Raw genomic sequence first — 27,710 nt, 5'->3', positions numbered from 1 at the left:
GGCTGTGATTGGATATATATGTGCTGGGAAATATCTTTCTACATGCATTTGTACGTCTAGACTAGGAATATTCAATTAAGGTTTCTTCCTAGAAAGAACCAAACAATCGAAGATCTCAAAATAACTTGTGTTTCAGGAGGTAATACTATAAGGGACGGTTTTCCAGACAGGGTTTAGATTAAGCCATGACTTAGTGAGATAAGTACATTTAGGGAGTTTTTTGCAAATATATCTTACAAAAAAAAAAAACATTGGTGTGCATCTTGAGACAAAACAATGGGACTGATACTGTTAAGGCAGTTCAAACATCTATATAGTCTGGGACTAGGATAAGCCATGTCCAGGAAACTGCGCTTAATGTTTAAGTTAAGATCTATTTAAACTTTCTAAAGTAAGAAATAATACGCTATCTTAGATGATCTGTTTCATATAAGCCCTGTGTTCATATGTTTATTTTGAATAAATCTGAAGTTTGAATGTGAACTATGGTCCACGATCTGGTGACCTTCACATGGTCTACACAAACATCTACATTTACATTACATTCATGCATTTACTTACAGTGCATTCAATCTATACATTTGTTTTATGAGTGTTTCATGAGATCAAACACAAGACCTTTGCATTGCTAGCACAATGCATTAATCCGCAGCAAAATTCTGTATCTAAGCTTCAGTGATATGACTCATGGAAATTTTTAAAATTGCAAACCTCACTTTAGTAATGACTGATTGAAGGCAACATTCCTTCAGCTCAGCACACAGTCACATTGAGTGAGTTTTCAACTCTTTGCATTTGATTTCACAGACATAACATCTGCTTATAGAGTAGCTAAGACAGTCATATTTCTTCATGATGGCTGCTATGTCTGCTAATTCAAAACCCCCTTGTGCCCGTCCCCCAGTACGTTCCACCGAGAGTCCATTTCTCATGCTCTCTCATTACTGTACTGAATCAGCGGCCATCATTGATATTCCGGGAGTTCAGAGCAGTGACTGTGAGTCTGCCTCCCAGCTCCCAAAGTTGATTTGATGCTAGCGTAGCACTAAATGAAATTCAATATGTCACCAGAAGTCATTTGCAGGCCCAGAGCATATAGCATTTAATACTTTAACCTTTTTTCCATCTACAGCCGCTGTTCTAGCACTGTAAGGGTATGGTGAGTTTCCCTCCACAGAGCTTTCCCTTTCCTAATTGGCTATAAGACTGAGCGTTTCTCCAGTTTGTCATAACAAGCACTTAGCTTGTGATATATTTGTCAGGAAGGTTTTCTGGGATCATGTGCACATACTTAGCCGTAATAATAGCAGAAGTTGAGCCTACAACTTCATGAAGTTTTGGTTTAAATAAAAAATGAAGAATAAAAGTAGGCTGCCCAGAGAAAAATGTTAGGATCGATACTTGTGCAAAAGGGAAAGGAGTAAACCCAAATAAGAAAACTCTGCAACATGATCTTAAATCGTGCATACTTGACAACGTGGCTCACATAAAAGCCGTTTTCTTGGTCGTGATAGGTGCAGCACTTTTATATAAGTCTTTATATGCAGCTTAAAGGCAAACCCGTCCATTTAACTAAATGATTTCTTCGCTCGGGTGGCTGGAATAGAATTGTGCATTTTTTCACAGCATGACCTTTGTGAATCAAACAGCCCCTGTGGAACCCCCACAAAAAAAGGGTTTGCCAAAAGGATTCACTGTGAAGTCTGTGAAATTCATGGGAGAACTGCCGCCATTATATGCACGTGACTGACATTTTCTGCAGCTCGCTCTTATTCTCACTTATATTGTTGTCTGTGTGCGATAGCCAAGATTTTTAGGAATGGCATTTTAAAAGCGAGAAGATGATTAATCTCTCCATGTTGTAAAAAAAAAAATCGAAGAAGAGCTCCATGGATCCCTGTGGTATTAGCTAACTTAAGACATTACCTTACATTTGAATTGTTTGTGTCTCACATAGGTTTCTTTTGTGGATGAGAGGACTTGCAAGCTTTTTATTACTTTTCATGCATTGTTTTTTTCTAATCAAGATCACACTCCTCGTGCACTGTACCAGAAATAAAGCCATTATATAGAAACAACTCACTGTCAGACATTTGATGTAAACATACCACTCAATTTCTCAGTTTCCCCCATACACCTATGAAAACGCAGTTGATATACCTATTGTGACAAAATGATTTGTGATGCACGTAAATAACATATGGTTAAAAAATTTGTGCCTTCGTACCGATGTTGTGACAATGGCTCCTGCGGGTACGCATGCATTCCACACCCATTATTTTATTTCATCACTATGTGACAGCTCTCATCACATTTGAGACATGCATTGCACAAAGCGACACGCAGTAGTGCACCTTGACTCGTCTTTTCAGGCAACCGTGTGGTCTGATGTTATCTGCTGGAGCTGGAGCTAATTTTTATCATGGCTCATAGCCGAGCTTTGCCATATGTCATGATTGTGAGCAGCCTCTAATCCCACACTGTCTACAATGTGAGAAAAAGCGAAAGCAGAGAGATGCCTGGTTTAACAAATGCCCTGGGAGTTGGATGCTAATGACAACATTTGCAGCAGTTAGCCCCCCTCTGAGCCTTAACCCCTGACCCTGGCTCTTGAGCGGTATAAATCGGTGCGCGTGACATTTATGGAGGACTCGGTCTCTTCATGTGCAGATGATTCTGTTGTCTATAACCGTTTGACCAGGGACCTGGCATTAGCTCGGCACACATGCTAGGTATCGAAACAAAATACCAAGCCTTCTGGATTTCAGACAGAGATTATAGGTTTAAGTCTAGATTTATTGTGTTGCCATGGTAGAAGACAAATATTCTTTAAACTAGTTTATCGCTATGAATAGATAAGTAACCTCCCATGCATCCAAATCGCCAGCCCTGGAAGGATTTTTCTAGATTCCTGTTATTCCACAAGTGTTTTGCGGCCTCACAGAAACTATTGATTGTAAAGATGAGTTTTGATTAAACTGAGATACAGAAATGACAGATCAATTGTAGTGCTGCAGTTCAAAGCAATTGCTGATATTTTGTGGCACTTGATCAAATTTGTACACTTGAAACATACCAGTTATCGTACAAACAACAGACGCCATGACAGAACAACGTGATCTCATGAAAATACGTGTGTATTTTTACGTTTCAGTGTGGTTGTACCATACGTACATTTACTTGCGTTTAATTCACACTGAAACGTATAATAACGACATTTTGACAGGACTAATACGTAAATAATTTACGTATTTACAGCTTTACAAACGTACAAATTTGTACGTAAGTTATTCCTATCCATAAATATTAAAACCGTGGGCATTGGCGTTTCTTACTCATAATAATGACATGTTTTCAGTCATATTTTCTGCCTTATTTATTTAAAACAGTTTACCCATTTACCTAATGAAATTATTATGATATTCAGAGAATTTCACAATATTGAACATTTTAAAACTTTAAATTTAATATCATTTCTTTATTTATTTAACCTTTTTTTTATATTTAGTTTGTTTGCCATGACACACAAAAACGCGTTTTCTCCTATACTGTCTTCTATGCAATACGTTATTATTACTACTAAGCAATAATTACACCAAAATACAACATACATTCACAAAAGATGTTACTTTTATTCATTTGCTGTAATCCACATCTTTAAAATTCATAAGATTGGGAGGAACAGATCCAAATTCAGCCCTTTGCGATCTTGATCCAAATTCTCATCACAACCCTAAAGTCAGATTGTGCGTTCGTTATAGGCTAATATAAATTTTAATTCAAATATCGCGCCTCAAGAAGCTTTACAACACATTGCTTTATGGCAGTGATATCAAAAGCTTATTGGCTGTTTGCGTGCCACGTGACATATTTGCGTCATTTCCGTATGTTTGAAATTTAAAAAAAAAAAATTGCCGTGACAGAGGGAAGCCGGATCAACGTTCTTGTGGATTAATAACTTTAATACTTCTCTTTACCTTACTTCATATACTCAAGAGAGGACCTTGGCTGCAGCACATCATCATTTTAACTACTTTTGGTCCTGATTTTTATATTCGCAATAAAGAAGTTGTTGTGATTACACTTGTCTGTCTGTTATGCTTTTTGTAACAGTAACGTTAAATGATTTTAATAAACTGTTTTGCGTAGGACTGTAGTGGCTTAAAATATATTTTGAATGCTATATTGTTACTATTGTTACTAAATTGTTCCTAAACATATCTGTCCGTTACGTTGCACAATATTAAAAGAATACGTTACGCATTTAAACATTTTGTATAAAAAGGTTTGGATTTAGGGTAAGGTTTGGGTTTAGGGTAAGGTTTAGGGTAGGGTTAAGGTGGTAACATATCGCTAAAATGGTTAAAGGGAAATTATACAGCAATCTTTATGGAATGAAAGATACGTAAATGTTTTACGTTTTTTTGCAGTAAAAACTTAATAATGTTACGTTTAAATGTTGAAAATAAATCTACATTATACGTTTTAGCATCTATTTAAACATACAAAAAGGCGTTTTTGGTTTTTTAAAGTTGCGTGTAAATACTACGTATTAACAGTGAGACCAGGCTGGACAGAACATATCCTATAATGTTTAATTCATAACGGTTATTATAAACAAATATCTCACTGTATAGCTTTGCAGTTTAGAGTTAATATTTAAAGAGACAACAAGAGACAAAAAATCAAATCTTCCTGCAGTTAGAGTTTGAATAATCTGGACTTTAGCAAATAAATAAATGAAAAGCCTGAATAAATGAGTAAAGTAAGTGGAACTCCCTTGTCATGGGATTATGATGGTTTATAAATCCCTGTGGAATCAAACTTAGAGATACAAAACACATGTAAGCCCCAGGGGATTAACAATCTCATTTTCCCATTGCTAGAATAAAGAAAGGATTGCCCTGCTTTATTCAGTACCTGTCGAATTACTTTCTTCTTTATCTTTGCTTCTACACAGGAAGTGTGAGCATGTGCAGTAGGGCCTAGTCAGCTCCGGTCAGAATCAACCAGGCACACGAAATGCCTTTGTGCTGCTTTTGTGATGGTGGATGGAGTCTAAAAGCCCCATGAGGCATTATGATGTATAGGTAATAAAGCAGTGGATAAAATACTATTCAGTTGAATAGTAACACTGAATTTAGTGTTGAAGTTTATGAGGAAAATACTCTCTTACAGAAGAGAGCTATTTACAGGTAAAAGGGCTAAATCTTCTGCCTTACAGTGATCTGAAGTTTATGGCTGATGGAAACAACAGAAAAGCCATGTGTAGTATAGTCGATTGAATACTGTATTTGACTATTGTATTAAATTGTGTTAATGTTTCAAAGAATTGTAAAAATCTTTCATATGTTTGTGTATGTGTGACTACTGGTATATGACTCATAAAGTCATCTTGTCATCCTCTGTGACAATAGTTATGGCACCTCTCAATATATTAGCCCCATTACAAAGTTCTTTAACAAACAAGATCCTCTTGAATATGATTTGTAAATTTGATTTATTAACCCCTACAGTTTTAGATGTGTATTCTTTACTATCACAGACCTATCAGTTGCAAATAGAAAAAATTTGGTACTTATTAAGGACTCCTGCTTTGAACGAGAAGGTCCTAAAGTGATTGATGGCAAGTGGGATTATGTTCCCCTGTCTACGTTTTCTTTTTTGTTTACTCCCTGCTGGTCCACAGGTCTAACGCTTGTGTTATTATATCAATCCCTTCTCTCATTTTGAATCATTTACACCTAATCGGTGGCTTGCGGCTGTCTCAAAGGAGTCCTGCTGGTAGGCAGTTGTCACCAGATGTTTTAAGAAAGACAGAGCATCTTTGTTGAGTCAGCGGTGCATGACAGGGGTGGATTGGGTTGGAGGATTGAGGACAGGCATCTTCCTGTTTTAACCACCTCTCAGGGTCTCAAAGCCATAGTAAGAAGGAAGCGTGAGCTTCAAATTGTTCATGTTGAGAGACAGATTCATTCGCTCTAATGCCCTGAGAAATGGTCCAAAAGCAGCTTAATGTTTTTTTCGAGGCCAAAACTCAGACTCTGCAGTTTTTGCTATTGTTGGTTATTCCTGATATCATGGCCATTTAAAGAAACAGATCACCTAAACTGAAAATGTAGTTGTCATTTACTCAACCTAGCGTTGTTCAAGATCCGTTTTTGTTTTCAGTTTCATAGCTCTTTCCACGCAATGACAGTTTATAGCGGCAATAAAAACACAATTAAATTAATACAAAAATAATTATTAGAATTTGTAGCCATATGATTAATGTGATAAACCAGTGAAGTTTTATTTCCTCTTGTTCTCCTGCTAAGATGATAACAAAAGCTCTGGCTTGTTTTCACACTATTTATTAACAGAAACTAAGAAAATTGGGTATATTAAAATAGGCCTAATTTATCATAATTAATTTCAGTAATGACTTGTTACCTTTAAAAGGAAGAAGACAGCTGGGATGTAGGCCATAAAAGCTGCCTGGATGCAGAATTTGTTGCTGCAGACATTGCTCATAAATTCAGCTGATACTCACTGTGGCCTATAACATTTTAGGAGAAATATAACATGAGCAGATTAATAAAGCACAGAATGTTTCACTACAGACATGGGTGAAGGAACAAATAAATTATTTGTCAAATTTGTATATACTTAAACAGTATAAAGTGTTTGACATGAGCATTTTTATCAGGCTCTATGTGTAGGTTCAGTAAATTCACCTTAATGGCAATGAAAAGGTTATTAGTCAGTAATTAAAATGCTTTATTTTTTTACGAATTTGCATATTAGTCATTTTATTGGTATTTTACAAATTTGACTGTCTTTCACTGCAAAACCCTGTAAGTGCATGCATGCATGTTTTTTTTTTTTTTTGCAAAAACCTCTGCTTCTAAAAATGTATGCATTGATTGTAATTGTTGTACTTATTATTTTATTGTACAGTGTCCTTGAGTGTGTAGAAAGTAATAAAAATCCACTTCCTCGAACAAGACTTAGTAAACAGTTGCAAAACCACTAAAGAATCAAGTAATAGCGTAGCAAATGATGAAAGTCGAAATTCAAAATGAGAAAATGTAACAACATATTAGGGGGCACTGTGATGCATGATGCTGCCATATTTGTGCATCTTCCAGGTACTTTAAAGACTTTGCTGATAAATCGATGTAGTGTTTAACATATTCTGCCAACAAACTAGTATTTCTGAATGGCCTGAGGCTGGGATGAAGAAAAGGTATAGTATAAACTCTTAAAAACTGGGGCAAAATGGGACAGCTCGCTAGCCTGGCTCCGCCCTCCTATGTGCTTCCGCTTATTTTTCATTTCGCTTCAGCAGTACGTCTGGGATGGCTCTATAGAGTTTCATTTTCTCCTGCAAAAATCTGCAGGACCATTCAGCGAACAGATGGGGTTGGCTAAGAACGATGACGTTGAGGTCGTGCGTCAGTTTGAGTTGTAGTTCAGTAATGGCAGCGGAGAAAGACGTGAGAAAAGCTATTCGGTCCATTGTTGCAAAACTGCAGATTATACAGAAGTTAAAGCCAGAGCAAGAACCAGGTTTGCTAACTTTTGTTTGTCTGATTATTCTGACTTGTTGTTTCCGGACGGTTTTGGTGCATGATATACGTCACAACCACATGTTAGCGATTGGCTTTGGCAGATCCTGAGTGACTCTGGGCAGATCCAATAGTTTTAAACTTCAACAATGGACCCTCCTTAACAGAAGTAACGCTTTGCAATGGAGCGTGGCCAGACTCTCTGTACAAATGAAATGAATGTACGAGAGTCTGGTTATACCAGGCTAACAGCTCGCTGGGTTGTAACTTAACCCTTCACTGTCAGAAAAAAAGGTTTAAAATTGTACCTTTTCTGTCACTGGGGTGGTACTCTCAAAGGTTCAGTTTTGTACCTTTTATGGCAATACAACACATTGAAATGTTGTACCTTTTGGGGTACAATATTATACCTTAAGGACCTATTGTGTACCTATTAAGGACCAATTTTGTACCAAATAAATGTTAGGGGTACAAAACATTTAACTGTACCTTTAAAGGTACACAATAGGTCCTTAAGGTATTATATTGTACCCCAAAAGTTACAACATTTCAATGTGTTGTATATACCCATAAAAGGTACAAAACTGAACCTTTGAAGGTACCACCCCAGTGACAGAAAGGTACAGTTTTAAACCTTTTTTTCGGACAGTGTTGCTGGGTTGTTTTAACCCAAAATGCTGGGTTGTTTTAACCCATTGTTGGGTCAAATATAAACATTTTCTGGGTTAATTTCAACTCTGCCGCTGGGCTCATCCATTTTTGACCCAACGCTGGGTTGAAAATAACTCCGCATTTTTTTAGAGTGTATGTTTGATGAACATATAATAAGTGCAGAGAGCTTTCAGTCAAGATAATGTTCTCATATTGACGGAGGTGGCATTTACTGACTTACATCTGAGTTCTTTATATATTTAGCATGGTCTAGCATTTATGTTATTGATAGCAGATACAGTACTTTATTGTTAAATAATTGTATGATTTTTTTTGTGATTTTCCTTGAAATTTTCCTGAGGCTTGCTTGTGGGCTCTGTCCCCTCATTTTAGAACTGTAGATGAAGAGTAAGGTTGGGAAAATGACAAATGCTTTTATGTGTCAGTTTTGATGTCAGGTTCAGCCCCACCTCTCTGTGAAGGGATTAGGGATATGGGCTCAATACCACAGCCATCTGTTCAAATGAGTCCATGTCTTCATCATTGATAAGAGGAAATTGGAAGCAGTGAAGTGCTTTCTGACCTTCTATGAGCTCTCCTTTTGATTTCCCTTTTTGCTTGTCTTGTTTACCCTGAACCCTCTCACTCTCTCTCTCTCCCTCAGCTTTTTCCTGCTCATCACCTTGACATCTTCTGTGTTTGTTTAACAACCATAGAGACAGTTTCGGGTCCGCTGCCCACACCCATGAATGAGATCCGTTCAGTAGCTATGAAATTGTGAGTTTACATGCTGGATTGTATCTTTGTTAGATCTGATCGCGATAACCATATATATATATATTCCTCTTCCGAATACCGCAACATTGCTATATAGGTACACCGAATTGTGAAAGTGATCCTTTAAAAGATAAGGCAGCGTTTTTATTATTGCTGTCCATATTTATTGATCATTTTCTAAACAATGAGATTATGGCCTGTCTGGGACATGATACTTTAAGACCGTCTTTAATGTCTGCTGCATATTTATTTATTGACTTGCTATGTGAGGCGACACACAACCCTTCATTTCCTTCTCAGTTCTATGCAGTTTTGTTTCAAAGCAGCTAGATAATCATTTCAGTCTTTTCTTTTGCGTACTCTATTGAAATGGCTCTGAGGTTTAATTTCTCTGTTTACCAATTCAGTGAATTAACCTCTCCTCAAAGGTGAAGCTCGGTGAAAAGGTATTAAAAATCGAGTGATGTTTATCAATGCACCATTTGCTTTTCAATCATCTCGGAAAAAGTCAAACAATAAAGCTGTCATTCAAGCCGCTGCAGGCTGGAAGCAGCGCGCAGATGCTAGCGGCATAAAGAGAGGATTTTTTTAAAGCTGAAATTCAGAGGGGAGTTTTATTGAAATATGCCTAGTGACTTAAATATTGGAGTTGGCAGGTCAGATAAGTTTCCCGTGCTTGAAACGGCTCCCTAAATCCGCCCGAAGTTTGTCACAGTAGCATAATAGCCTCATTTCTCTCTCACTTCAGCGTCTCCATACATAGTTTTGTCGGGATCCATGACTTTTTGTCTCCCGTTCCTCCAACCTCAAGAATCCCAAGTATTTTATTTTCCCTTTGCCTCAGATCAATTCCAGACACCGCAGTTTCCTGTTCCCCGGATCCTCCGGGACGCGGCTGTCTGAAAGCCCTGACTGCTCCTCCATTTTCCAGGAAATGAAAAGGTTTGGGAATGAGAGGCTTTGGCAGGCCCTCACCATTCACTTCTTTGTAATGTAGCTGTTTAAAGGAAAATACGCAAGCATATCTTTCACAGTGACAGAAAAATTCTGTGGCCTTATGCGTTACACACAAGCAAAAACACGGGGGCTTTATTAGGCTTGTACATTTTAATAATGAATGAAGTGTCTTGAAGCTCTGTGGAGATGCAGCTGTCTTCAGTCGTTGTTTTTATAAGCTAGTCATTAGTATTCTTGGATATACTGTGAAGCTATGAAGTGCTTATTGGAATAGCGTAATAACTGAAGACATAATTAGAATGTTATTGATGTGGAAAGAGCAGAAAAAAGAAGAAAGAAACAATCATCTTAAGTCATTAGAATTCATGTTAAACGCCATCTAAGAAGTCAGCAGAGAGACTGTTAAACGCGGAAATCATCTTTCATTGCTGAATAGTTTAAAGTCAACCATGCACAAGCTATTTCTATAGACTTAAATTACTAGATTTAATGGTCATGCACGTCGCTCTGAAATTATTATCTGTCGTCTTTTGTTTATTTGCTATAATTTTCTTGATAATTGCTTAAAACTTGTCTTGTATTTCTTTCATCCTCAAAATGCAGCGGGAAATTAATTGTGTTTTCTGTCTATTCAACATATTGTCATTAAGATTAACACATTTTAATTTTCATTCCTCAATTAACATTTTTTGAGGTATGGCAGTAAAAACACTGGCTTGCTGTGAGGATTTACAGATTGTTATTAATACTCCCATATTGGGCTTGTATGAATAAACATAAGGGTAATGTGGTAGCACAGATAAATAATGTTCAAAAGCAGATTTTTTTTTGTTTATTAATTATGAATAAAGCTTTAATGCCCCTTAGCTTAAAGGGCTGTTGATGCATTTTGGTGTGTACAACGCTATATACAGATGTGATCGACCAAAACACATCTTAATACCATAAACAGAGCCAAAGAGGCATCCACACCAAGCACAGGCCCATATGCATATTTACTCACCAGTAACACTTGGATTGTAACTATCTGAGCTTTATTCATTTCTACTAGCATGATTTTGTATAAAAGACAAATTCACCTCCTGTTGTGGATAATCAAGGGGATACAAGCAATGCATTGCATATACACCGATCTCTTGATCTTCGCTTTAGGCGACTAACCTCCATGTCTTTGTAAGTAATACAAGTAGAATGCTGAGCTTTGTTTGCCCTAGTAAGATGATACACACTTCTCTTCTCTAAGGGCACATGCTACCATCCTGAACTGCAGGAAAGGCTTAGTCTTGGACCCTTAAAATAACATCACGTAAGGGCCTATAAAAACTAGTTTCCATTTGAAGTGACATTTCTGCTGTGCAGTGATGGCCGGAGCAGCCGCATCCACAAAAACGTCAGCAAAGGCCGAATGTTTTCCATCATGTTCCCAAACCTCTAACCATAACTGAGAGCCCTAGCCCTGAATGTTAGCATATTCATAACCCAGACCTCTCAGTGGATGTACAGACGTTAGGGGAGAAGAGAGAGGCTTGGACATTAGTTACCTTTATAGAATACAAATCAGCTCTTTGACCAAGCACCGCAGTGAGCCGGGCTGAGGGATTTTTGTTTGCGAAACACCTCCACAAATTAGTCTTTGTAATTGAACGGCAATTAAGAGTCGGGTTTCGCCCTGCGAGCACAAACGCTGACCAGGGGAAGTGCCGCTGGGTAATGAGAAACCAAAAAGCTCTTTTCTCCGTGACAGCATCGGCAGAGGCTTTGATGGCAGAACTTTGAAGTATATAGATACACATCTCAATTCCCAGGTCCATCAAGAGCATGTGTAATGTTTAGAGGTTATGACTTCCTGTTACATTGCACTTTTAAAAGCCTGCTAGTTTTCATGCCTCAAATAGCAATCAGCCATTTGAGAGAAAATCTATTTTGGATGATTTTTAATCTTAAAATCTCACCACAAGGTATTAGAGGTTTTGACCTTCATCACTTAAGACTGAGTTGACATTTTGTCAAGGGGAGGGGCACTACACAAGATCAGAGCAAATAACACTCTGAGATGGATCCAAAAACTGTATCTGGTTTGTTTAAATGATTGTTTACTGTAAGCATTTAAATCTTCGTGTCATGAGGGTGAATCTTTGTGCCCAAGGTGAACATGGAGCTGAAGGAGTGAAATGAGAGTCAAGCAACCTTCACAAAAGTTCACATTGTCAGGGCATTTGACGATACGAAGAGGCGTTCACTGCCTGTAGTGAAACTAGCATTCCTCTCTACACCTGACTTCTCTGTAATGTGAACAATGTAATTCATTCAACTCAATAGTAGTGAGAAGGCAACCATCTCTTTATCTAAAGTGAATTCAGAGGTATTATTATATAGATTCCAGCTTTGTGCATTCTGCAGTGGCTGTATGCTCTTAATAGCAAAGGTGGTTTACTTATATGCACTTAAAATACCTCCTCGCAACATACCAAAAAACATGGGTATTTCCTGCACTGGTGTAAGTGCTTTAAAGTCAGCCACCAAATAGGTCCACAGCCTTATTTTCATTTTTCTTTTATAATGCTTTTGTCAAATTCCTGGAACTAGAATAAGCATGTACAGTCCAACATGTTTTATAACACCAATCTGAATAGACTATTAAACCAGAGTTTTATTATAAAGGTCAGCTACGGGTAAGGCAGCATTTTTATATAGACTTAAAATAAAAACAAAACATGTAGGTTTAAAAAAAATATATATATCCTTTCACAATTTGTTTTTACAATCCGCCATGCCTGCACCTTTGGCCAAGTTTGCATCAGTGTTTTGTTAATAGTAAGATACCCCTAACTATCTACTGCTAACAGAAACCCCATGGAAATAAACATGGAAGTCTCTGTATACCTACTGCAAAAGCCATTTCAGATTGAATAAACTTTATTTGTACCTGTGTACATAGACACAAATACAATCTCAGAGACTCCGAGCAACACTGAGCGTAGCTGCTGAGGGAGCAAGCAGAGAGTTGCATATATCAAATCTGCACAGAGATGAATCATTTTTATTGCATCGCACCGGTTCTATCCAGGTGTGCTTTTGCCTGGTCCAGAATGCTGTTGTGTGTAAAATTAAAAGCGAGATATAAAGAGAAAAAAATGGGTGAAATAGAGTACAACTGACCACGCCATTTTAACATTAGCGATTGCTCTCAAGTCACTTTTCATTAGATACCAAGTTCATGGTGAAAGATCCAGAGGAGCAGAGTGTGCCTGCAGCTGAATTGCAGTAATTTTCTGTTTTCGTTTAGTGATAGCTACTAAAATTCAGAAACCAATGGGGTAAGTGGCTGTTAACTGAAAATACTGTGCAAAGAACAGAATAACTCTTTCACTCACGTCTGACTCTTTCTCACAAATAGCTTTACTTATATCTGGTCTCAAGTGTCATTCTGTGAACATTCCTCTAACTCCGCTTCTAAATCCTTTTCTTGTGAAAGTATACATGTGATAGAATATTAGATTTAATATGAGAGTCATGACAAGACTTTGACACTTTGGGGATTTTGTGCATCCATCAGTCTTGTTTACTTGGGAGATTGAAGCAAACACTATAAGAGTATCACTTTATATCAAATTCCTTTCAGTTGCTGTAGTTACCCCCTCTCATTTCAAGGCTTTTGCAGTGGTGACCATAACTTTTTATTATAATTAAGGTCTTGGCATTTTATAGTGTAGAATTCAATATTTAAGGGACGTTTAATATATTCCATTAAACTACTAATTATAGGCTGGAAGGCTTGGTAATCATTTGCGGTTTCAAAACACTGAGGCATTTTCCTCCCTTGCCCTCCATTTACTATAACAGTACACGCTAGCAGTACTGCAGTACTTTTTCGTCTGCTCCCGAGACACACAAATACACTATCTGTATTTCATGTATTCTTCCATCGAATGTTTTAGAAGTCACGGAGTGTTAATATATCCCCTCTCATTTAAATCAGCTTAAATTGTCCTCTGAATGTTTTAGCGGAGACACACTGAGACAGTTACAGTGATAAGAGTGTCTAATAAATAACACCCTGTACCACAGTTACAGATGTTGCAGATATTGCAGGGCTAATGAATTACTTATTATCCTTTAGTGACTGTAAACTTGGTCTGTAATGCAAAAGTTCAGTCAGGACATGAATAAATCAGTTGGCGGGGGATAAAACATTTGCTGCGTTTTATTTTTATTGAATCATCAAGTGGTTTGGTGTTTTAAAAACAAAAGAGAATGCTCCCATGAGGAATAAGAAAAAGCCCAGAGCTATTCTATGAAAATGCTGTGGGTTGTGGTTTTAATGGGGAAATACGGAGCGGTCTGTGAGCCCGGCATTCCAGTATGACATTAAAAGACATGAACTTTAGTGAAAGGTAGTTGATATCATTTTCAGGGTGCGGTAGGTGTCCGTTGTGCTTTTCTGATTTAAATTGCCCTATTTTCCTTGATATTTCATGATGCGGTGGGTTCCTTGGACAGCATCTCACATTATGTCAGCCATGTTGATTGAACGTTCAGGTAAATGCTCTGGATTCCAGCTGCTCATAGGAAACACGGTCTGAGAGAAAGGCCTTAGAGGCTGTAAAACAGCTCTAACTAACGGAGCATGCTGACATTTTGGTGGCCGCCGGTCAATAATGAAGGCAGGGATAAAATGTCTTTTTCTTCTTGCATCACTGCCAATTTACAGCCGAGACTGAAAAATGCGTAAAGCAATATAATGTAATCATTATAGGGTCTGACAGTACGGAGGCGTCCCTGAGTTAGGGTGCCAGTTTTCCTAGTTCTCCGCTGGATGCACTTTATTTGGTATATATTTATGAGCACAGGGAATCTGTTCAGTTTAGTTCTGTCTCTTCCTTATCCACCTCTCAACTGCCTTTCACACACTTATAAACCCCTCCTTCTTACATCTCTGAAGTGTGGATTTGACGTACTGTTATTAGGCTAGAGACGGTGCACTGGGCCTGTGTGTGTGTGTGTGGGCACAACAGGCCACCGTGGCTGTTTTGTCAAAGCTGAAGGTTGTTAGCAGCTCACTGGATGAGAAAATACCCAGCGGGCCTAACTCCCATAGCACTTCCACCTACGCCCAGACTGAGAGCGATGAACGGCCATTATGGGATTTCGTCCATCACCTCAAGTGGTTATTTATGGGATGTGTAACATGACAAGTGTTTACACTAGATAAAGGCCTGGAAAATGATCCATTGACAGCTATTATAGCAGGGTTTGTTTGTGACGTCGATATTGGGAATTTTAGTGTTTAAGGTTCTCTTTCGACTTCGTGTATTTCTTTATGTAATTATGCAGAAAAAAACTGTTATGAGACTAGGAGTCTTGTGGTTATATTGTGCAACATGGAGAATAGCTGCAACAATGGGTTGCTGGTAGACCGCTGACTGGCTAATGCCTAATTGAATAAGTGTAAATGGGCTTACAACCTCTGATGCTTAATTAGTTCAGGGTACACTGTTACAAAATGAATTAATATATTTCAACACAGTCAATTAAACTTTGATTCCTGTGTGGTCTTAGACATTAAGCTTGTTGTATATGAAAGAGCTGTGTATACTTTATGGTTATCATGGTTGTCTGTACCTATATCAGTGAAATTGTTCGTTTTGATACATAAAGTGACTCAATTCAATGTAGTATAAAGTAAATATTGCATAACTTTAAAATTACATAACAGTCAGTAATAAAGAACGAATAAACTAATTAAGAGAAGTTCGTTTTTTTATCTTATTCAATAATATCTGTCAGCATTATTGGTCCAGTATTTTGACACAGTATCCAATTTTTTGTCTGTGTAAACTGTGTTTACATTACTACCCTGCCATGACGAAAAATGCTAAGAGCTTTTAAGTGCCTATCTGTTAGATGGCATGCGGGGACAGTACTGAGTCAGTTCTTCTCAATGATGCTAATGATAACCTAGAAGTGGTGCTCTCTGACATGCCCTCGTGTGACCGATGCTATGTTCATTTTTTTCAGAATCGGCTACATACAGAGAGAGAAAAGAAGAAGAAGAAGCGAAGGACAGTTTAGTGATGAATCTCCGCATGGACAGTCAAATCCGGTGAGGTCTGCAGTTCTTCTGCTCCTGTCCCCCAACCCCTCAGCCACTTTAAAAACCCAACCAGTCACAAGACACCATCTCCAAGGATACTCTCTGGACCTTAATATCCATAGGACGGGTACAAACAGGAAGGCCCAGAGGAAGTGGAGAGTGTGGGCAGGATGTGGGGGGGAGTGAGACTGCAGGTGATCTTCTTGTGTTTGGGGGCTGCACTATGGAGTGCTGCGGTGACAGCAGCGCACAGGGGCTCAGGACTGAGGGAGCGTGGCCATCACCGACATCCCTCCTTACACAGACACAGAGAGAGAGGCAAAGAGGGCCAAGTGCTTCACCGCTCCAAACGAGGCTGGGTTTGGAACCAGTTCTTTGTCATTGAGGAGTACACAGGCCCAGATCCAGTCTTAGTAGGACGTGTAAGTGAAAACTAAGCAACTTTTACATTCATTTCTTGTTGTCCTTTTCCTCTTTTAATTCTTAAGGTTATGCTGCGAAGGAAAGTCATTGGGGTTTTCATTACAGACAGAGTCCTTGCGATATCCTTCATTTGTTCCACAAAAGCAATAAGTGGCCTACTTGATTAAAGGTTATAAATTGGATTTCCTTTTGAATAACCCTACAGTCCCCTATGGTTCTTGCATAGGGGAAATGGACGATTTATGGGCCTGCCGAATAGTTACATGGCAAACCTAGAGCATGTTGTCCTTTTAATTCCCATTTGAATCGAAGGTTTAAACGTATTGAGTGGGGATATTCTTTAAATATTAAAATCAACCTTTCGTAATTCAGAGCAGATCTATACAGTGCATGTGTTTAACTTAAAGGATTAGTCAATTTTCTTTAAAAAAAACCCCAGATAATTTACTCACCACCATTTCATCCAAAATATTGATGTATTTTTTTGTCCAGTCAAGAAAAAAATATTTTTTTGAGGAAAACATTCCAGGATTTTCCTCATTTTAATGGACTGCAATGGACCCCAACATGCAGTTTTAATGCAGTTTAAAATTGCAGTTTTAAAGGATTCTAACAATCTCAAACGAGGCAAAAGGGTCTTATCTAGCGAAACCATTGTCATTTTTGGCAAGAAAAATAACAAATTTGCACTTTTAAACCACAACTTCTTGTCTTCCTCCGGTCCTGTGATGCACCAGCGCGACCTTACGTAATTACGTAATGACGTAGAAAGGTCACGTGTTACATATACGCACATTGCAGACCATTTTAAACAATAAACTGACACAAAGACATTCGACATACAACAACGTTGAAACGGTCCTCTTTCTCCACACTTGTAAACACTGGGGCGTAGTTTTGCATAAGTCATCCGTAACATCTTGATGTGATGACATATTACGCGAGGTCACGCTGCCATGTCACAGGACCAGAGGAAGACTAGAAGTTGTGGTTTAAAAGTGCATTTTTTTTTTCTTGACAAAAATGACCCTGCATTAAACTGCATTAAAACTGTTAAGTGTTGGGGTCCATTAAAGTCCATTAAAATAATCCTGGAATGTTTTCCTCAAAAAAAAACAAACATAATTTCTTCTCGACTGAACAAAGAACATTTTGGATGACATGGTGGTGAGTAAATTATCTGGATTTTTTTTAAGAAAATGGACCAATCCTTTAAGCAATCAAATAACACTAAAATAAAGTCTGCTTTTATTTGTATGTAAAATTATGTCGCTTCAGTAGACTCCGAAAAAAGGTTTTTCCCCCTGCTACATGTAAATGTACCATCAATGCAGCAGCCCATCTGGAAGGATATTACTGTAAGATACAATATGAGTATGTTAATGTGAAACCCTGGTATCACGGGTCACTAAAGTTCAACTAAAAAGCTTTCTACTTCATTCACAATGTACTACTTTCCATATAATCTGTTTTAGCTACTCATTGACACATTTTTTTCCCTTTCTGTCCTTCTAGCTTCATTCGGATGTAGATTCAGGGGATGGAAACATTAAATACATTCTTTCAGGGGAAGGTGCTGGTACTATTTTTGTCATTGATGACAAAACAGGCAACATTCATGCCACAAAGACTCTGGACAGAGAAGAACAGGCACAATATACCCTGACCGCCCAGGCCGTGGCCAGAGATACCAACAAGCCCCTGGAGCCTCCCTCCGAGTTTATTGTCAAGGTGCAGGACATCAACGACAATCCCCCAGAATTCCTCGCCGGCCCATACTACGCTAGCGTGGCAGAGATGTCCAATGTCGGTGAGTCTGAACCTCAGAAAAGCATATTTGTCAGCTTCTTTACTTTCTCGACGAGCCTTTCCCTGACAGCTTGTTCCTCATGAATTATTCAAGAGAGCTGAAATCTGACTCTCAGAAAGTGACTCGTACTCTTGTTGCAACTGTTGTTTTGCAGTCAGGCTTCAGGTGTGTGCGTGTATGCGTGTGCGCTTGCATTTGTTTGCTGCTTTTTTACTGAGCAATACATCATCAGTAATGCCCTCCTGTCACAGAGTAACGATCTGTTACCCCAATAGCCCCCATTCACGGCTCATGTAATACTTCTGGGAACCCGGAAAAGCTGGTTTTGGCCAGGTCAATTTCATATACTTGCAAGTTGGTACACAAAGTGAGTAAATCGAATGAGATTTTAGGGAATTTAGACAAGGTGAAACAAAACAAAAAAGCCCGAAGTGCACCTGAGATACAGTTATTGCCTTTGAAATGGCATTCAACTTTAAACTTTCGCTTTAAAACACAAAAATTGCAAAATCGTTATTATCCCTTGCTGTGAATGTCGGTAAGAGGTGATTTTTCATACTTTTGGGCGACATCCAAAAGTGTTTCTGTATCATGGCTGATGAGTCAACATTATTGCCTTCCTCCTCAGGTACTTCAGTGATAAAGGTCACAGCTACAGACGCAGATGACCCCACATACGGCAACAGCGCCAGGCTGGTCTACAGCATCCTACAGGGGCAGCCATATTTTTCCGTGGAGCCACAAACAGGTACAGTTACCAGTAATGAGATTTAACATTGCTCCATGATGCTGCGCGAAGCCAATCGTGCATTCAAATATGCATCACGTGCAATGTCATGTTCAGCTTCAATTCAATTATCTTGGCGTGAGGATTGGGAATGAAGAGGATAGTTTTTCACGCTTCGCAAGAGAACTTTGCTTTTTCGAAGCTAAATTAACCCGTGGTCAGATTAGTCCTATAGTTCCCCCGTGGCTGTCGAAACCCCAACAGCAGTCAGAAGGGATACAGCAGATGCTGCTAATAAACTAAAGCTGGATATTTTGCTTGATCCCGTTCAGTGCTGACATTTGTAATTCACTGTTGGCTTATCGGTGTGATGCTAACTAAGCCGACATACAACGGTCCCACGTGTATTCCTTTTGCGTTATGAGGGAATACATTTAAATAAAGGGCTTTATGAACCTTAACAATGTGTGATAGGTTCTGTGCTGAAAACAATTGGCAAGGTAAAGCGTCACTTAAAACCAATAATAAATTTGACATTACATTTGTTTGCAAAATGGACATTTAAAGATACACCGAACTGATTAACAGCAATGTCCTAAATTAGACGAACAACATAAAGTAGGTACTGTACAAAAGCTGATTGTGTATGACTTAAACATGTACTATGTTTGTACATTTCTATAGGAATTATTCGGACAGCTCTTCCCAACATGGACAGAGAGGCCAGGCAGGAGTATGACGTCGTCATCCAGGCCAAGGACATGGGTGGACACATGGGTGGTCTGTCAGGAACCACTCAGGTTAAAATCACCCTGACTGATGTCAATGACAACCCGCCAAAGTTTACTCAGGGTGAGAAAATGTATTCTTTTTGCTACAAATGTTTCTCTTTTTCCTTCTATCTCTCAGCCATCCATCATTTTTTGTTTGCCTTCATCCCTGTCAAATGTCATTATAGTCACTGTGGCCATCCCTTGGTCTTGCTACACACAGCATTACTCTAACCTCTGCTATGCATGCACCAAGATAGGAAAGTTAGCTGTTAGCCAGTATATATTTCATTCTTCTCAACACTTCAAATCTCCAGTCACACATTAACACTGACACGTCACCAGGAGCCCGAATCGGAATCTGCTAATTTGTGCTACAAGTATTAAAATGAAAATATGGCAGCTTAATTTTTCAAATGTTCCTTAAGCATTCAGCACAAACATGATGTCATCAGTTTCCTTGAGCGTGAAAGGCCTGGATAAAATATTTACGCTGTTTGTGTACAACTGAAGATAGAGCGGGAGCCGGTTGGAGTGAGCTAGCATTGTGTTTCGCCAATGTGACATTAAACTGCACACTAAGCACATAGATTTTATCTGTCTTTTGTTGCAGAAATCGCCACAATAAATCTCTTCAGAGCTTGTGCTTTTTTGTGCACTCTAAGCCTCAGGCTTGGTAGGTAAGGCCTTCAAGCTTTTTTCCCTGACTAAAGCAGAATGTCGCATTTGTCCCAGAAGACCGACTCATTCCCATCCCTGTGTTTTTGGCGGTAGTAGCCGTTATTCATGGACTAAAATAAAATGTACATTGCAAGGTTTTTGCCCACAATGAGTAGCTTAGGCTAGGAAACCCTTAAATCTACCTCACCGATAGTTTTGAGCCTACTGCACGAGGATGGAAAAGTTCAGAAAAGATTTAATGTTGATGGCAGTCTGGCGCGGTGCATTGGTTGGAATCTGAACCTCTGATTTTAAATGTGGTTGTGCTAGCTTAAAAAAATCAGACGTCCGGTTCATTATAGATTCACAGAGTTGTCTGGCCAATCAGAAACCGACTCTGAAAGCACGACTTGGAACGTGCCTACAAACTCGGCTCACAAAAGTCAAGATGAGAATGCTGAATTTCCTTTTTCTGTCTGATTGAAAAAGCAAAACCTTTTACATACGGCCTGGCCTTTCTTCGCGAGGACTTCCGCCCCATGTGGGAGTTATTTTTGTAAATGCAGCTGAAGTGTTTGGCTCTCAGCATACAAGGAGTGGAGCCATATGGTCCTTCTGCGAGCCCCAGCCTCAGGCAGGTGTCCATTATAGTCTTCATACACCCACATACACGTACAGCCTCACTCTATTGCACAAATATAACATTTCACACATACACTTCTAGCTAAGAGCTCACAGGTGCCAGGCAGCTGAAGGTAGCGCTGGTATCATGCAGCGAACTTGGCTCTCCGTTCCCGGGTGGGCAGTGTGATGATGATTTGTCTTGCCTGTGACTCACTGATATTATAAACCTTATTACATTCTGCCCCCATCCCATCACACCCCTTCACGAGAGCTCCCGGGACTGATTCTCTTCCTCCACAGGTGTGTACGCCATGTCGGTCTCGGAAGACAAGGTTCCTGGTGAAGAGGTGGGCCGGCTGAAGGCCAAAGACCAGGACTTGGCAGAGAACGGGCTGGTGGATTATCGCATTTTGGAGGGTGATGGAATGAACATTTTTGAGATCACCAAAGACTCCGAGACCCAGGAGGCTGTCGTCAAACTGAAGAAGGTGAGAAAGACCTTTGGGAACTAAAAGAGTGCAAAGTGAGAGGATGACTGCCATTGAATTATGTTCGACTGCTATGTTTCATTATGTAAGTGTGATTGTGAAAGGAAGAAAGTGTGCACGCGGGAAAGGCCATCGTGTTCTTGTCAAAGAGCATTGATTTGAATGTCTATCCAAGCGGTCTGTCTCTCTTTCTTCTCCTGAGTAATTATTTGCATTAAGCCTATTTGCTTTTGTATTTGCTTTTGTATTTGCATGGATGCACGTGTGTGATGTGGTTCTGATGCAGGTGTGGAGTCTTGGGCTGGAGTGATTTCTCAGCGTTCTGCTTTATAATTCCGTTGACATTGCCTTCATCCCGTTTTTTATTATTTCTGAGATGAGCATTGACTTTCATAGCTAGTTCTGTCTCTTCCCATGTGGGGAGCTCATCTGGGCCGCACGCGTGCTGAGTTGTAATGCTGGACTGAAGCTCAGGTTATTGCTCCCTGCTCCGAGGCCCTGTATTATGTAGACAATTACGCAGCCGCTCAGGTTAGACTGCCGGCCGTCCGTGGATGAGAAAATTTCTCACAGTGCCCAGAGCAACCAGTTTCAGCCTGAGAGCCAAACAGACCCTGCCTGCAGCCGTAACGCTGCCATCTGCTGGTGATCCTTTTACCTAGAATTCCAAACCTTAAGATGGCTGGCATCAGCATATCTCCGATGATAGTTTGACGCTAGTAATGATGGTCTACTATTAATGACCAATGCTGTGTCATTAATCAGAAAGGGCTAAGCATAATTCAGAGCAAAAAGTATTATCAGCATCGTGGATGTCATTTCATGCATCAGGCTATCCAAAGTGATGAAGAGTGCATTCAAGCTATATACATTTTTATCAGTATGTCTATTCGCTAGGAATCGAACCCACAATGTTTTGTTTTGCTAACATAACACCGTGACAACTGAGCTACAAGAGAAGGTCTTTTTCAAATTACCGAGAAGGGGAAGGAGGGGAAGCAGAAAGGAGAGGGAACAGACAATACAGCTTGCCAACAACTATCAGCTGGATGCAGTGCTGCTTCACTCAATAACACAATGCCTCGCTGATACACCTCTTGGGAAATCATCACCTTTTGCTCTTCAAAGCATGTTGAAAATTAAAGTCGAAATTACTGACGGAATTGCCAGGGTTTTAATCAAGTATTCTGTTTCAACTGCAGGCTAGCGACGCAGGCTGAATATTAAGAGGAGACGCAGCATTATTGTGAATATTATCTGCTTCTGATTAGGTGCGGTCGGGAGTTATTAGGTGCCAAAATAAAGGATCGTAGTGGGGGAAATAAATGGAGAACAGAAGACGAGATGGGACCCGTGTGTTGTCAGAATAAACAGAGGATAGTTTCCAACCTGTTGGAGGAAAGAACTGGGTCATACTTGTTTCCAGTGTTGGCAGCTTCATTAAAGAAATTAAAAGAAAAGAAAATAAGGGAGGGTAGAGAACGAGGAAACAAGAAAAAACAGCTTTGAACCAATCAACGGAGAGCTAGCCAGCATGTGTACGTGTGAGTGTGTGTTTGAGTTGATATGTCCCCTTTAAGTGTAATTCTCGCTTGGTAATTTGCGAGTGAGCGGTGTGACGGGTGAGATAGGCTAATCAGAAAACAGGCGGACGTGTGAAAACTGCCCATGCAGAAAGAGAGAGGCAGACCAGACGAGAGCTTTAGCACAGTTGCTTTTATAATCAGGTTTAATTTGCTTGAATCTTAATGGGGTTAAATGTAGGTATTGTATAAAGAAGTGGGACCTTGAATTGATATGTCTTCAAAAAAAAAATAAAAAAAAATGATATTCTTGTTATTTGTGTTATAAGCTTGTATGTTGAATGGAGTCTTTTTCCTAAATGTATTACAACAGTGCCATCTAGTTTCATCTAGTATTCTACTTTTAAAATGTTACATTTTATGTTCAATATGAAAACTGGTACACTTACATGTACATTTATGCATTATCAGATCACTGTTTATTTGTTACTTTAAAAAAAAAAATCTCCATTAAAGGGATAGTTCACCCAAAATTTAAAATTCTGTCATCATTTACTCACTCTCATGTTGTTACAAACTTGTATACATTTCTTTGTTCTGAAGAACACAAAAGAAGAGATTTTGAGAAATGTTTGTAACCAAACTGTTTGTGGACCCCATTTACTTCCATAGTATTCTTTTTTCCTACTATGGAAGTGAATGGGGTCCACGAACGGTTTGGTTACACACATTTCTCAAAATATCTTCCTTTGTGATCATCAGAACAAAGAAATGTATGAGGGTTTGTAACAACATGACAGTGAGTTAATGATGACAGAATTTTCATTTTTGGCTGAACTATCCCTTTAATGTCCTCCAGTAGTATGACATTGATATTTATATAGCCATTTGGATCTTTTTTTATTCTTTTTATTCTTTTATTTATTCTATTATTTGTAAATATCAATTACATTTTTCCTAATAGTCCTGCTTCACCTATATTTACCACAACCTTGTTTTTTTTCCTTAAATTAATTCCTTGAATCAATAATTCCTTGATTTATTGATAATCTGTTCTTGATTCGTTTATTTCTCTGAGGCTTTGAGCTGGTAATTCACCTTCAGTCCTCCAAAAGTCTATAATCATTTGACACATTTGTCATTTTTCCATTTGAGCTTGTATAGTAATTCCTGAAAATTACTGTTTTATTGATAGCATCCATCAAAAATGAATTAACTGAATTGAGTTCTGTTTTTCGTTTTCAGCCTGTGGACTTTGAGACCAAACGCTCGTACACACTGAAGGTTGAGGCCTCCAACACACACGTGGATCCGCGTTTCATTGCCTGGGGCCCATACAAAGATACCACCATTGTGAAAATAGCAGTGGAAGATGCAGACGAACCCCCGGCCTTCATGGCTCCCAACTACAACTTTGAGGTGGAGGAGAACGCCCCAGCAGGCACTTTGGTTGGTCGAGTGCATGCCAAAGACACTGACTTGATGAACAGCCCAATAAGGTAACGACTGAAAAAAATGTCAAAATGATGATAGCGTTTTTTTTTTTTTTAAAGTAGCTGAATGAGTATTATATATTTTATATACTTGTGAATTTTTTATTTTGTGTATTTATATACTATACTTAGTTTATTCTTTCGCAATATTGTATGTGTACATAACAATCATGCCAACAAAGCATTCTTGCTTTCTGCCTCTGAGAAAGACCAAAAGAAAATGTTCCCACACTGAGATTTTTCCCTTTTATCCCAGATATATGATCCCACGCTACACAGACTTGGAAGAATTCTTTACTGTTAATTCCGAGGACGGCATTATTAAGACCACAAGACCTTTAGATCGGGAAGCACAAGCTTGGCACAACATCTCTGTCAGTGCTACAGAGATTGGTAGGTCAATCATCTCTTTTTTGGGCTTTTAAATAACAGGGTAGCCATGCGTTGTTCACATTTTTCCCTGACCAAGCTCCCCAGCTCTCCCTACACCCTGCTCTTATGTGGTTGTAGTGTCGCCAGGACTCCTGCATGATTTCAGAGAGACAGCCACAGATTGCCTCTTCAAACTCCAAATCATACCCTCAGTTCAGTGAACAGTGTGTAATTGCCCTTAAATTGTATGTGTATGCGATCTTGTCCATGTGCAGTTAGTATTTGTGTTTTGTTGGAGACACTTGCTTTTACATTTCGCTGTCTTTGATAATTTCAGCATGTAAAATTCATGTCTGGAGCTTCACACAAAACTGTTTTTTTTGAGTGCACCTATGTTTCGAGCCATTATATCTAGACATTCACAAAACCTGATAATTTCGGTAAGGAGACTGTGAAAGACACGTTTTTATCACAGTTTTTTTTTTTTTTTTTTTTGGTCTGTTTTTTTAAATATCTCCCTTAAACCAAGGCTGTTACTATAATTTATTTAGTAAACTACAATGTGGTATACAGTGCAAATTAATGCTGTAAACAAATGTTAATTTATTTGTGTCCCTCTTTGATTTGTGTTGTTGTTTCAGGCGGACATCACCAAGATGCAAAAGTACGAGTGAATATTAAAGTCAAAGACGTGAATGACAACGCTCCAGAATTTGCAACTCAAAATGAAGTGTTTGTGTGTGAGAACGTCAGCCCTGGCAGAGTAAGTTACTTTTTTGTGTTAATGCAATTATCACTTCGTTTTCAGTATAAAAGAGATCTAATTAGATTAGTCTTAGTCTTTTAGTATTAAAGGAGATGTGGTAGATGTCTGGTTAAGAAATGGTGGCCTACTAACACCAAACATTATCTTTGATTCCTGTTTTAGTGACCTATGAAACGTAAGACTTACTTTAACAGAAAGCAGGAATTAGTTCATTACTAAGGAGGTCACAACTTCATCCTCATATCTAAATTTAGTCAATGTCATTCAGACTTTACTTTTGTTCTAAAGTTGAAAGTTTGAGTAAGTGACAGGGAAAGAGAGAAAGAGAGAGAGAGAGATGAAAAATCCATCAGTTTATTTAAAAGCCTCTTTCACACTGTAATTTTGATAAAGTACACTAAATTTACCAGAATGACTTTATCAGTAAATACAAATATTTGCTATTCACCCACGCAACAAGTTTACGTCTTGTTACCGTTAAGATATCATTCACACAACTTTTTTAAAATGGCGGTAAACTCTGTCAGAGAGCGAAAGTTTCTTCTCAACCGCCGCACAGTGAGATCTGTGTTTGTTGGTGTAAACAATGGTGGGTTATGTTTTTTTTTTATCTGCGGCCTGTATTTGTGTTGTTTCTACTTATGTGGCAAACACTGAAAGTCGTGAATACTTGCTCTTCCGAGGGGCGTGAATTCAAAATATGTGTTTGTTGCATCATGTGAACCATGTGCATCATGTGTCATTTCAAAATACTTGCGTTGAAAGGGTTAATGATAAAAGAGACACTCACTTTCACAAATTCCTTGCAAGATACCTCCTTACTAAACTCTGATTACAAATGACATTAAGCGAGTATCTGCCAAACGTGAGCGTCTCTTTTATCATAAACCCTTTTGAAGTGTTTGCAGCAGGCTCTTATTTTGACATGACACGTGATGCACATGCGTACACATTATTTTAAAATGACGAGCCACACTCGAGGGGCTAAATACATGTTGTGACGAACTTTGCATTGTGTGCCCTCGAAAAAGAAGTCACCGTCTGCCACAAATTAGATGACTTTAAACTGAACTGTAGGGAAAAAAGCCACAATCTGCATCTAAAACATAAGACAGTAATGTGCTAACATGGCTTCACATAGAATGTGCATACTTCTTGGGCAATTCAACAAAAAGATAGTAAACTGTCTTAAACAACTCTGCTGAAGAGATATGGCACATTTAGCACTTCACATGTGTTCGACTTTATGTAGCCTGTGGAAAGAAACGTCCGTAAACTGTGCGAGGTAAATGCGTCATCTGTGTCGAAATGTTATGATTGGCCCGAAGTTGTCACCACGTTATGACGTAATCCGTTCTTATGCCATTATAATCCTATTCTCTGTTCACACAAAGCATCGTACTAGTAATTTACTGGTAATTTTACAACATCTCCTACTGGTGAATTAGCAGGACCAATTTACCAGTATTTCAAAAGAAAATAATCATGTTCACACATGGTCTCTTATCTGCTATTTACCAGTAAAGCCTATATGTGTGAATGCTCTAGTGGTTTTAACTCATTTAACATGATCTGATATGAACTCTGTGCTCCACAGCTCATCGAGACGGTTAGTGCTGTGGATAAGGATGAAATGTCCCACCGCCAGCACTTCCACTTCAACCTGGCCCCCGAGGTCTCCAACAACCAAAATTTCTCCCTCAAGGACAACAGAGGTATGTGACACACACACACACATACAAAAAAAAACATTACAGAATCACGACCACTCTAAAACTGCCTTGAAAAACAAAATATCTGAGTTAATTTCAAGCAATATAGTTTGTTTATGCGTAGGAGTGAGTGCCTGAGAGTTGCCCAACCAACCCTGTGTTGATAATCAGGTCATGATGAGGTAGAAAAACTCAAGTCAAGTTCCTCTCTTATTAATTATAAAGGCATCTCTCTAGTTTGCCATCTGTGGATTTGAAACGTGGGAGACCCAGCTGGTAGGCAGCAGCGTTTGTATCTGTTTCTCAGGCATCA

At 38.9% G+C, this 27,710-nt stretch overlaps 1 protein-coding gene across 1 annotated transcript in view; it reads left to right on the top strand.

The window, feature by feature from the left end:
- The window catches only part of cdh11 (cadherin 11, type 2, OB-cadherin (osteoblast)), a 51,842-nt gene that overhangs the window by 16,079 nt on the left and 8,053 nt on the right, over positions 1-27,710 (top strand). Inside the window, exons 2-10 of the mRNA XM_065289303.2 lie at positions 15,954-16,451; positions 17,968-18,262; positions 18,891-19,010; positions 19,674-19,841; positions 21,344-21,531; positions 24,300-24,553; positions 24,804-24,940; positions 25,561-25,682; positions 27,283-27,400. Coding sequence (XP_065145375.1) covers positions 16,200-16,451; positions 17,968-18,262; positions 18,891-19,010; positions 19,674-19,841; positions 21,344-21,531; positions 24,300-24,553; positions 24,804-24,940; positions 25,561-25,682; positions 27,283-27,400 — 1,654 coding nt within the window. The 5' untranslated portion in view covers positions 15,954-16,199. The remainder of the gene's footprint in view (positions 1-15,953; positions 16,452-17,967; positions 18,263-18,890; positions 19,011-19,673; positions 19,842-21,343; positions 21,532-24,299; positions 24,554-24,803; positions 24,941-25,560; positions 25,683-27,282; positions 27,401-27,710) is intronic.

This window comes from Paramisgurnus dabryanus, chromosome 2, assembly GCF_030506205.2.
Source record: "Paramisgurnus dabryanus chromosome 2, PD_genome_1.1, whole genome shotgun sequence".
NCBI lineage: Eukaryota > Metazoa > Chordata > Actinopteri > Cypriniformes > Cobitidae > Paramisgurnus > Paramisgurnus dabryanus.
This window is presented reverse-complemented; position numbering and strand designations above follow the sequence as displayed.